At 39.2% G+C, this 12,735-nt stretch overlaps 1 protein-coding gene across 2 annotated transcripts; it reads left to right on the forward strand.

The window, feature by feature from the left end:
• The first annotated feature begins 754 nt into the window (after nt 1–754).
• On the forward strand, nt 755–12,384 carry il20ra (interleukin 20 receptor, alpha). Of its 2 annotated transcripts, XM_047387147.1 has the most exons (8): nt 755–855; nt 992–1,100; nt 4,041–4,164; nt 4,323–4,531; nt 4,687–4,862; nt 5,507–5,651; nt 8,520–8,656; nt 8,739–12,384. In XM_047387147.1, the coding sequence occupies exons 2-8, from the start codon at nt 1,052–1,054 to the stop codon at nt 9,882–9,884; spliced, it is 1,986 nt and encodes a 661-aa protein (XP_047243103.1). In that variant the 5' UTR covers nt 755–855; nt 992–1,051; the 3' UTR covers nt 9,885–12,384. The 2 variants fall into 2 exon arrangements, with proteins under 2 accessions (XP_047243103.1, XP_047243104.1); XM_047387148.1 differs by lacking the exon at nt 755–855 and having other exon boundaries at nt 891–1,100.
• Nucleotides 12,385–12,735: the final 351 nt, after the last annotated feature.

A 12,735-nucleotide genomic window follows, 5' to 3' on the forward strand; every position in this document is an offset into this window, starting at 1 on the left:
TCATATAAAAAAAAAAAAACGTGTCTTATTTAAATATTTTAAGTTTGTTTTTTACCTATTTTGAACAGAAACGGATTTGACAGAAAGGTAGTGGTAATTAAAGTATTGTCCACTAGGTGTCCTAGAAAAGGCTATTGGTTCATTTTCTGTAACGATCTTTATGTTTGCATTGCTAGGTTTAATTTATTGCAAGTTAAAATAAATTTGTAGCTGAAATTGTGTACATACAGACGTTTTTTCTACACGCATCATTTCTGTTGTACGCTTCAAAGTGTCTAAATAGGCCTGAGAGGAAAGTGCGAGAAACTATTCAGTTCTTACAATTTCAAACTTACAGTGAGTGGTTAAAGATGGATGCCTTGGCCTCAGAGTCCATCTTCATAGTTAATACAGAGAACAGTAAAAAGGACAAAAAAGCTCTTAATGTTCTTGATTCAGTTCTGCTATTAAGATATCAAATAATTTCTGCACAGAAAAGTGAAATGGATCATTGAGGACGTAGCTGAAAAAAAAAGATATACATAGTTCATTTATATAAAAACGATAAATATATATCACTGTATTCTGCATACTTTAAGAGTTCCACTTTTTGTGAAGTTCTCGATGATACTCCAGTTTTTTACACATTTGTGTCTATTCACACAAGGATTTATTGACCTTGGAGGGACGAATCATCTTTAGTGATTTATTGCAGTACTATTTCATAAACAGGGCTATAAAAGTGTTGGCTGTGAAACACTCACCAGCCGGAAGGTAAGAAGCAGCATTGCTAAGAAGGGGAAGGTCTACACCTGCTCAGGTGTTATGTGCTCAAACGAGTGAAGTCACATTCCTTCTGCTGAACACGGAAACCTGGTAAGTCATTCAGTTTATAATTGCTAGATATTCAGTGGTAGCTAACCTCTCCGAGACAAGCCTTTCTTTATTTCCTTGGGAAAAAGTTTATTTGTCTCTGCTGATTTCCTTCAAGTTAAGAGAAACATCTGTCCAGGTGTCCCATCCGGGTAAAAGCCTCGGATTTCTTGGGAAAACATGACCTTTCCGGACTGAGATGTGGACTGAGCGCATTTTGGTTGGCGTTTTCCTTCTGCGCTGCGCAGGTATGACTGCGTGAAAACAATGGGGGATTACTAACTAACTGTTGTTTTAATAAGGTTGGATCTGCTGTCTGGTTTGGGCTGTCATGTTTTCAGAAACTATTTTAAGAGAAAACGTTAGTTGAGGGCTTCAAATAAATCTGGTCATTGTGTTGATCTAAATGGCCGAGTATCAGTTTTATTTCTATAGTTTCATTATGTTTATTTAAATCAAACAGGCCGTCCTTAAGCGCTATAAATATGCTACATGCACAGTTATTATTAGTTAACCAAGAACAAACACAATAGAAGTAGTCAACCGATTTAATTAATAAGAGGGCAACAGGGCAAATAAAAGGTTCGTACCATTAGTGTTACTGGAGAGAAGTATTTATACCAAAACCCTCCTGTTTTTTATTGGTTGTCTCATGCATTGTATAAAAGTAGAAAAAGTCTTTCAGATTATTTTTAATACAGATGCTGGTTATTTGTGCAATCAGAAGGCTTGCATGCACTGATCAGTGCTTGGAACAAGAAATATGTATGAGCTGCATATTTGCTCATGAAAAGAATACATCCTGAAAAGTTGGGGTTTGAAAAAAGACGTAAAAGCTGAAGTCAGTGGACCAAATAGTCTATATTATATGGAACATCCCTTAGTCTCTGCAGTTTGATGATCAGCATTAATTAGATTGAGGAAACCCTGGATCAATACTTCATTCAATGTGTTTCTGTCATGGAGTGACATTTTGGACTTTGTGGGTTCTTGTGATGGTTTATTTTGTAATTTAGATTCTCCTTATGGCTCTTTGTTTATTTCTTAGGTTATTGTTTCTATGTTCCCCTCTAGTTTCTCTGTTTACTTTAGTTCATAGTTATTCTAGTTCTTTATTTCCTCCTCTGATTTATTCTCTTGCTTAATTTGTGTTTTCTGTCCTTTCACTCTTCCTGCCCCCTTGTCGCACCTGTTCCCTGTTCCGTTGATTATCTGCTTTTGTTATTTCCCCAGTATATTAGTTGGTTTGGTGTCTCTGTTCTGGGCTGGTTCCTTCTGTTATTCTGTTGATTACCCCTTTCCCTACCATGACTATGTTTTGTTTTTGCTTCGCTTATGCTACGATTTGCCAAAGTACCTGCAGTGTTTTGAAAGTTTTGGATTTTGTCTCTGGATTCATACCTGCAGTGTTTTTGTTACGTTTCGACCTTTTTTAAGAATAAACTATGATGCGGCTACCGAGCTCTTGTCTGCGCTTTGGTCCGACCCAAAATCCTCCTCCGACAGTTTCCTATATGAAAACTATTTATTGGTTTATCCTTTTTATTAATGAATGCTTTAATGAATTTAATGAATGCTTAAATGACTCCTCTCTACAAACCTTGGTGATTTCCATTCTGTTGATCTGCTGTAAAGGGTTTATGAAGGGGCAGATACAGGGGTTGGACAATGAAACTGAAACACCTGTCAATTTAGTTTGGGAGGTTTCATGGCTAAATTGGACCAGCCTGGTAGCCAGTCTTCATTGATTGCACATTGCACCAGTAAGAGCAGAGTGTGAAGGTTCAATTAGCAGGGTAAGAGGACAGTTTTGCTCAAAATATTGAAATGCACACAACATTATGGGTGACATACCAGAGTTCAAAAGAGGACAAATTGTTGGTGCACGTCTTGCTGGCACATCTGTGACCAAGACAGCAAGTCTTTGTGATGTATCAAGAGCCACAGTATCCAGGGTAATGTCAGTATACCACCAAGAAGGACGAAACACATCCAACAGGATTAACTGTGGACGCAAGAGGAAGCTGTTTGAATGGATGTTGGGTTGCTAACCCGGATTGTATCCAAAAAACATAAAACCACGGCTGCCCAAATTACGGCAGAATTAAAGGTGCGCCTCAACTCTCCTGTTTCCACCAGAACTGTCCGTCGGGAGCTCCACAGGGTCAATATACACGGCCGGGTTGCTACAGCCAAACCTTTGGTCACTCATGCCAATGCCAAACATCAGTTTTAATGGTGCAAGGAGTGCAAATCTTGGGCTGTGGACAATGTGAAACATGTATTGTTCTCTGATGAGTCCACCTTTACTGTTTTCCCCACATCCGGGAGAGTTACGGTGTGGAGAAGCCCCAAAGAAGCGTACCACCCAGACTGTTGCAAGACCAGAGTGAAGCATGGGGGTGGATCAGTGATGGTTTGGGCTGCCATATCATGGCATTCCCTTGGCCCAATACTTGTGCTAGATGGGCGCGTCACTGCCAAGGACTACCGAACCATTCTTGAGGACCATGTGCATCCAATGGTTCAAACATTGTATCCTGAAGGCGGTGCCGTGTATCAGGATGACAATGCACCAATACACACAGCAAGACTGGTGAAAGATTGGTTTGATGAACATGAAAGTGAAGTTGAACATCTCCCATGGCCTGCACAGTCACCAGATCTAAATATTATTGAGCCACTTTGGGGTGTTTTGGAGGAGCGAGTCAGGAAACGTTTTCCTCCACCAGTATCACGTAGTGACCTGGCCACTATCCTGCAAGAAGAATGGCTTAAAATCCCTCTGACCACTGTGCAGGATTTGTATATGTCATTCCCAAGACGAATTGACGCTGTATTGGCTGCAAAAGGAGGCCCTACACCATACTAATAAATTATTGTGGTCTAAAACCAGGTATTTCAGTTTCATTGTCCAACCCCTGTATATCAAAGCTGAGGAAACTATAAGAGTTTTTTTTGTTTCTAACCCAGCAGATTACAGCAGCAGGTTTCACTTTGTGTTATAGGAAAGGTGTGTAAAGGGATTTATTAGCACTGCAAAATAATCTTAAAAAAAAAAAAAGCACGGCCAGTCAGCTCGGCTCCAAGGTTGACTCTTGGGCACAACCTGATTTTATAACATTATGTGCAACATAACTTTATATGGAGTCTTCTCAATCTGAACCCTTTAATCTGTTTCTCCTTAGTCTCCTCCTCTCTTCCCAAACCAATTAATGTCAGCTTCACTTCCGTGAACCTGAGGAATGTGCTGCACTGGGTCCCAGGAAATGGCACACCAGATGGCACACACTTTACAGTGGAATATGCCATGTGAGTTCATATTCAGCATCTATGTAATCAATAAACCTTGCATGAATCTGTCCTTTGAACAGTAGCTTCTGCTCAAGTACTGTAAAGGCTCACATTGTGACACAAAGAAATGAGTTTGAGCTTTTGTTTCCGCTTGCGTGGACCTGTGTCTTTCACAGCTATGGAGAAATCACGGAGGTCAGCAAAGGAAAAGGGGGGCGCTGGAGAGCGGCGCATCAGTGCACGAATATAGTACGAACATGGTGCGATCTGAGCGTTGAGACGTGGGCTGAGGAAGAAGGATACTATGCCAGAGTTTGTGCATTGGGTAAAAAATCAACTTCAAAATGGACTGTGACAAAAAGAAGATTTGATCCAAAGTGGGACAGTAAGTTAAACACTGACTTGAGCTGATTTTACTGTGTCCTTTACAACAGATGTCACATTTTGAACAATCTTTGCACTTTTGCATACTTAGAAAAATTACTTTTGAAACAAAATAAACAAATAAAACAAAAAATATTATTTTATTTGTATGTTTAGCTATTTTTGGCCCTCCGTTGGTTTCTGTGGAATTAGAGAATAACAGCGCAATCGTCACTCTAAAGGGGCCGATGAGGTATTCACCAAACAACCACACCCCACCGTTAAGCATGAAAGCAATCTACTCTCGCATGTCTTACAACCTATCCATCTACAACATCTACCGCAACCAGATGGTGAGTAAAAATGTTGGAGTTCTGATGAGTTTTGTGATGAGAAGGTCTTGATGGCTCCACTACAGGATGACATGCACTACTGCTTATAGTTCTGATTTACAAGTTTATGGAAAGATTATCTCAACATTTGGCCAAACATATTTACAGTATAGTGCTGGCGAAACCTAAACACATTTTAGTTCCTCTATTATTGCTCTTTTGTCTCATTTCAATGTTTCTGGTCCTCAAACAAACTTTGATACGAGACGTATGATGACCAGAATAAATACAAAAGCTGCTTTCAAATCCTGAATTCACTTCTTAAAGGAAAAAAGTTATCCATGTGAATCTGCCCCTGTAGGAAAAGTAATTGTCATCTAATGGCCAAACACTGTCCTGCAGGAGTTTCTGTTAGAGAGCAGAATTCATGGTTCTCTGAATTATGGGAAATTGTTCAGGTCCTGAAGCTGCAGAGCAGCTCCAGACCATCGCACTACCAGCACCATGTTTAACTGTTTGGATGATGTTTTTGTTCTGAAAACATCATCCAAAACAAAGAAGCAGCAAATGAATACCAATGAATTACTTTGACTTATGAAAATGTTCAGGAACTTGTGACTAATATGCTGTAACACCAGCCTATCTATGCACCTGTATTTTTATAGTACCATTTTCCTGTGGAGACCAACACATACAAATATCAGCTGTTGGACTACAATACAGAATACTGCTTCTTTGCCAAGTCAAGATTCCTCTCCATACCTGTACATTGCAAGTCCTCTGCTTGGCACTGCATAATCACACCTCAAGGTACAACCATCTGACTAGCACTCTGTGAAAGACATTCTTTGGCTTTTGAGAAGACCGATAGAATAGAATGCTACTAAACCAGATATAGAAGCTGAAGAGTCATTCATGTTTTTGAAATTGTTTTGCATGTCAGAACGTCTTGCTTAATTTAGCTGTGTGAAATTAAATTGCAAATATGTCTACAATACAACAGCTCATTAATCTATAACGATATAGAGCATAAACATTGGAATGTCATTTGGTATAGATAAATACAGTTAAAGGGCAGCAAAGAAATGTTTATACAACTAAAGGGCACAATGCAGAACTGGCTATGTTTACTCCAACTGCATCCTGCAATAAAATGGCAACCAGAAACAGGCTGCAAAGAAATACAGGTCCTTCTCAAAATATTAGCATATTGTGATAAAGTTCATTATTTTCCATAATGTCATGATGAAAATTTAACATTCATATATTTTAGATTCATTGCACACTAACTGAAATATTTCAGGTCTTTTATTGTCTTAATACAGCGTGTGGCATACAGCTCATGAAAACCCAAAATTCCTATCTCACAAAATTAGCATATTTCATCCGACCAATAAAAGAAAAGTGTTTTTAATACAAACAACGTCAACCTACAAATAATCATGTACAGTTATGCACTCAATACTTGGTCGGGAATCCTTTTGCAGAAATGACTGCTTCAATGTGGCGTGGCATGGAGGCAATCAGCCTGTGGCACTGCTGAGGTCTTATGGAGGCCCAGGATGCTTCGATAGCAGCCTTTAGCTCATCCAGAGTGTTGGGTCTTGAGTCTCTCAACGTTCTCTTCACAATATCCCACAGATTCTCTATGGGGTTCAGGTCAGGAGAGTTGGCAGGCCAATTGAGCACAGTGATACCGTGGTCAGTAAACCATTTACCAGTGGTTTTGGCACTGTGAGCAGGTGCCAGGTCGTGCTGAAAAATGAAATCTTCATTTCCATAAAGCTTTTCAGCAGATGGAAGCATGAAGTGCTCCAAAATCTCCTGATAGCTAGCTGCATTGACCCTGCCCTTGATAAAACACAGTGGACCAACACCAGCAGCTGACACGGCACCCCGGACCATCACTGAACGTGGGTACTTGACACTGGACTTCTGGCATTTTGGCATTTCCTTCTCCCCAGTCTTCCTCCAGACTCTGGCACCTTGATTTCCGAATGACATGCAGAATTTGCTTTCATCCGAAAAAAGTACTTTGGACCACTGAGCAACAGTCCAGTGCTGCTTCTCTGTAGCCCAGGTCAGGCGCTTCTGCTGTTGTTTCTGGTTCAAAAGTGGCTTGACCTGGGGAATGTGGCACCTGTAGCCCATTTCCTGCACACGCCTGTGCACGGTGGCTCTGGATGTTTCTACTCCAGACTCAGTCTACTGCTTCCGCAGGCCCCCCAAGGTCTGGAATCGGCCCTTCTCCACAATCTTCCTCAGGGTCCGGTCACCTCTTCTCGTTGTGCAGCATTTTCTGCCACACTTTTTCCTTCCCACAGACTTCCCACTGAGGTGCCTTGATACAGCACTCTGGGAACAGCCTATTCGTTCAGAAATTTCTTTCTGTGTCTTACCCTCTTGCTTGAGGGTGTCAATAGTGGCCTTCTGGACAGCAGTCAGGTCGGCAGTCTTACCCATGATTGGGGTTTTGAGTGATGAACCAGGCTGGGAGTTTTAAAGGCCTCAGGAATCTTTTGCAGGTGTTTAGAGTTAACTTGTTGATTCAGATGATTAGGTTCATAGCTCGTTTAGAGACCCTTTTAATGATATGCTAATTTTGTGAAATAGGAATTTTGGGTTTTCATGAGCTGTATGCCAAAATCATCCGTATTAAGACAATAAAAGACCTGAAATATTTCAGTTAGTGTGCAATGAATCTAAAATATATGAATGTTAAATTTTCATCATGACATTATGGAAAATAATTAACTTTATCACAATATGCTAATATTTTGAGAAGGACCTGTAAGTGACAACCAAATACCTACCAAGAGTAAGACAGATTCTGAAGAGCAAACTGAATGGCAAGAACAAAGTCCAAGTCATCAGACTACTTGTATCAGACTACTTGTAGTATAGCCTTGCCATATTAAAGGAAGGACAGCACACAAATGAAGACATGTAGCTGTTCAATCTGAATGAGTTCAAGTCCAGCACCCTGATAGTGCACTCTAATCAGAAGGATGGAGTCCAAGGACTGGTGACCTTTAAAGTCACCACCCTGGTAAAAGAGTGAAGTTGTTTGGGGTACATCAGGAAGACAGGGCCCAATGACAAACTACTTGGGAAATGTCTCAGACAATACAAATCCAATGGGAAAAATAAGGAACACAGGGAACCATCTTAGAAATATGAGTGTACTATGCCATGTACTACTGGCAAATTAAAAAGGTGGTGGTAAATATATTAGGAAATTTTACCTTTTGCTGGAAAAGGCTGGGCTGAGGGACGATGGAGGCACTAATCATGCAGCCTAAGAACGGGGTCTAACCACTTCAAATAGAAACCAAAATGCAGCCTTTGCAAAGATCCTCTAGATAGAGTATAAGTAACATAAAGGAGAAGGAACATAGGTGGCTGGACAGTCGCTCTCCAGCAGATTTCAGAAACACCCTCAGATTCCTGGCATTTTGAAGGGATGACATACCCTTCAGGCCTGGGATGGCCTTGGGATCCGTCAAAATGAGTTGGTGAGTTTCGGTAAGGAGAGTGATGTCTGAGTTCCCTCATGGACCTGTTATTCCCACAACATAATCTTGGATAAGCCATAGAGAAATGGTGGATAAATGAATGTATTTAAGCTTTGAGAAACCTACTTTACATTTTGTTAATCTAATCTCTTTCTCCCTCCAGACCCTGTCATTAAGCAGTTGCAGCGAGTGGTTGTGGGGATTGTTGTTCCATTTCTTTGCATCTGCATAATTGTGTTGATCAGCTACCCTCTCTACAACTACCTGGCTGGGAAGGGACAGAAAAGCCCATTTACACTGGTAATTTGAATGCCTTGTCATTTACAAAAAGGCATTTATCTGCTTGTGAAATTTTGTTTTGTCACATCTTGTCTCTCTCCAGAATCGAGTCTCCTTTCACCCAAATCCTCTTGTGCTCTTTCCTGATAATGTCAACCTGGAGATAACCAGAATCATTGCTGACAAGCCACCTCCAGCCATTGACATCCCATCGATCATTGCCTACCCTCAAAACAGATACTCCCCACAAGTGACTGACGTACCCCGAGAGCCCGAGGAACCCATGAAGGATTTGTCAATTGACTATGGCTCTGTCTTCATGGCTCCTAAAGTAAAAATTCATGGAGAGGCGGACACAAGACAAAGGAAGCACAAAAGAGGATATGCTGTGAATAATTTGACAGATGAACATCAGAAATGTGCAGAAAGTTACAAGAAGAAAGATGTTAACATTAAAGATGATCACGCTGCTGGTGGGTACAAGCCTCAGACCCAAAGATTTGGGCAATCACCTATAGTGGAACCTGCTGAGACAAAGGTTAGCACTTTATTGAAGACTCGTCCAAGGTCACAGGGAAACCTTGCTCTCCTAACACAAACTCGGGCACCAATCCAATCTAATGAAACATCAGTTAGTGATAAGCAAACTACAGGGTGCAGTATGGAGCCGTCAAATTTATTTTTTAACAAAACCCCACAAACTGACACATTCAATTACCATCTAAACCTACCTTCTTTGAAAGAGGGACTAAAGAAGGAAGAGTTAGAAGCCGGCGAGCAGAAACAAAATCAGTGTGAGAATGTTCCTCTTCTTTCAGTTTATGCCTCGCAGAACATCCCAACCATGCCCACTGTCCACTCACAACAGTCAGACTGCTTATCAGATGACTACGGTTTTCTGTTTTCAGCTGCAGCACAGAAAACAGAGGCATTGGTTGAGATGGAGAAGGGAGCTAGGTGTAGCAACAGGAACCCTGACATCATGAAACTAGTGCTGCCCTGGATGGAGATGAACAATAACAAGGAAGAAAGGCTGGGTGGCATGCCATCTTCAGAGAGGGACACAGAGGGCAAGATAGCAGGAAACTGCAAGGAGATGTATATGACGAGGAGTCATCTGAAGTTGGAAAGTGTGTTAATCAGACAAGCAAGTGACGAAGAGGCAAGGCCACAAGTAGAGGGAGAATTAGGGTTGGAAGCAGATGATATCCTTAGCAAATGGGACTTGGTCATCTCAATGGATGCTTAGAAGGAGTCAAAGTAAAAGAATATCATTTTTATTGTTATACTTAAATACAAGCAGTATGTGATAATATTATAGTTATACAATCCTGGGCCACACTTGGGCAAGGATTTCAGGGTCAGTAGCCCAAGGCCAATGAGTTTTTGGGTCCCCTAAATATATGTATCTCTTTTTCATTACTTTTCTCAAACATGGTATGTTCCCAGAGAAACTCAAGCTCAAATTATGAAGAGGTGCTGACATTTATTGGATATTTGTGTTAATAAAAGGTCCTGCTAAATTTACTTTTTCACAATTCCGTATCCTTGTACTTTTGGTTCTTTTGTGCCTAAATTTCACAAAAAGTCAATTGGCCAAAAGGGGTTTTAGAAATCAAAATAAATGACAATAGGGTATAACACAAAGTATTCATAAGATAATCTACAATTAAATTAAGTTATACGTGATTTTCGAGTATTTTTTTCGCTATCTCCATAATTTTTAAATGACTAACTACAAAGAAAAATAAAACTGATGCGATGGTAAAGTACATGGGGACGAAATTGTTTATTTCCAGATGTGAAATGGAAGTATGAAGGTTTGAAATGGCAAATGGGTAAATTGACCTGAAGCAGCAGATAACCATCATGCAAATCATGTAAAAACCATGAGGCCAGAGCATCACCTCTACCCTGACCTTGGACCCCAAGCTTGTCAGACATAGCAACAGCAAGCTTTAAGTGCATGCTCCAAGACTTTTTCTTTGTTTGTGGTATATTTAAGCGACTGTGTTACAAAATCACATAAAGTCCAGGCACATTTACTTTGTTTTGGGTGTTTGTTTCTATTTATAGAAATGATGCCATATGTATGAGTGAGTTTTTTTTTAGAAAGTATAAATGCAAAGACGGATTTAAAAATACTATACTTGCCGTGCATACAAAATAAACTATATAAGTGGGAGACCAAAATAGGCTCTTTAATTGCTGCCGCTTTGTTCTTCTTAACATTACATGAATAACAAGCAATCGCAAACAACACATGGATTTCTGAGGAAATATCTTTCAATCAGCTCTAAACTACATTTTACTTTAGCATTATTTTTCGAAGGAACATTAACAGTGCCATAACTTTATGTTTGTATGGTATTCAAAGGTTTGGCATGTAAATATAAAACCTAGGCTGCGTTAGAGCTTAACAAACATGCCAAACTGACTTTACCATTTTACATGAAATCAGAATCAGCTTCACAAACAAGGAATTTGACTTCGGTTCCACTTTCCTCTCAATTAATTTTAAGATATAAATATATATAAAAAAGGGGGAATTTTTTTTCTTGTATATGTATATATACAGTGTCAAATTTGTTGTGCATTTTCGTGTACAGCAAAATCGTTTTTACAGTACATGGTAATTTACCAGCTCTACCAGCTCATTATATATGACTGCATATCTCTGTATGTAGTTTATAGGTTTCAGTAGCAGAAATACTTGTACATCGTTTTGGTTTAGTTGCAGAGTTTATTCACTTGATTCCAGTTAAAGCACTTAAAACATAGATATTAGTGGAACATTTTTAAAATTTATTTCTAATGCATTTATATTAGCATTAAATAATTGTTTATGTTCAGAGGAAAACAGGAGTTACTCTGAGTGTTCACTGTTCCTAGATGAATATATTGCGCTTTATTACTAAACATAACTGTGTCAACTGTTTTTCCCCCCATTGTTTCATTTTTGACTTTCTTTCCTAACAAAGCAAACAGGTTCCTGTTATCAGTATTGACCCTGCTGCCATGTCTTGATTTTCTGGTTTAGTCCAAATCGTGTTTGGTTGTTTTGAAATAGGGTATGGTGTGAAGATGTTTTACTCTCTCACTACAAGTTCTTCTTTACTTGCTACTCATACTTCCTCATTCCATAACCTTAAGCAGGCTTAACTAGTAGTATAATTAGATACAGTACGGCAAATACCTGTTAATTTCCCTTTTGAGCTGTAATACAGAAAACAACTTAAAAATGGCCCGTTTCTTTAACCATATACGAATGAAGGAAATCTTTATTTTACTCTATTACAGTTGTTCCCCTTTGTTCCTCTCTTTGTTCTTTTTTATGAAGCGTTTAAAAACTTTATGTGTTATAGACGGAACATTTATATGGGTTTTGTTTGGTCCTACCATGATAATACAATATAAGGGAGGATCCAAAGGGACTGCCTTAACTTTTAACAGTTTTATATCACAGAAAAGGGAACTTTGAAACCCAGTTGGTTCATTTAGTTTCTGTTTTCTGTGTTTACAGAGCTCAGGATGATAAATTTCATTTTTGTAGGCAGTCGATCTCTTGGAATTAAATGAATTAATGTTTTTACATTGCTAAGAAATGCATTTGTATAGAGAAAAAGAACCGAATGTATTACATACTTCCAGGCCAGTTTGTGTAAAGTGAAGGCTACTTTTTTCCTACCCTGGCTCATATTTGTAAATGTAATAAAATACTCTAATAAATGTTTGCATGTTAAAACTGACATTAGCCCTGTATTTTCTTACCTAGTATTGGTTTTGACAAGATTTCAATGGAGGTTGGACAGAGACCCCTGCTGGTCAAAGTACACACCTGCTTCTATGTAAACGTACAGAAATGATAGGGCAGATTTTGCTTAGTTATTTTATTTTTTATGTAGTCAAATCAAGTTGCTCATCTTTATGTCAAAGATAAAAGGTTGACTAAACATATGCAGGTGCATCTCAGTCATGTAGAATAGCAAAAGGTTACTTGTTTCAGTAAATAGTTTTTCAAAAGTGAACCACGTATATTCTTTAGATTCAATACACACAGAGAAATATATTTAAGGTGTTTATTTAGCTCATGTCCTAAA

This window comes from Girardinichthys multiradiatus, chromosome 15, assembly GCF_021462225.1.
Source record: "Girardinichthys multiradiatus isolate DD_20200921_A chromosome 15, DD_fGirMul_XY1, whole genome shotgun sequence".
NCBI lineage: Eukaryota > Metazoa > Chordata > Actinopteri > Cyprinodontiformes > Goodeidae > Girardinichthys > Girardinichthys multiradiatus.

Bases quoted from the DNA above. Each gene is read 5' to 3' on its own strand.
- il20ra (XM_047387147.1), top strand. From the start codon at position 1,052: ATGTGGACTGAGCGCATTTTGGTTGGCGTTTTCCTTCTGCGCTGCGCA. The intron at 5,652-8,519 runs GTACAACCATCT...TTCTCCCTCCAG, and splicing joins CTGCATAATCACACCTCAAG to ACCCTGTCATTAAGCAGTTG. The intron at 8,657-8,738 runs GTAATTTGAATG...GTCTCTCTCCAG, and splicing joins AGAAAAGCCCATTTACACTG to AATCGAGTCTCCTTTCACCC.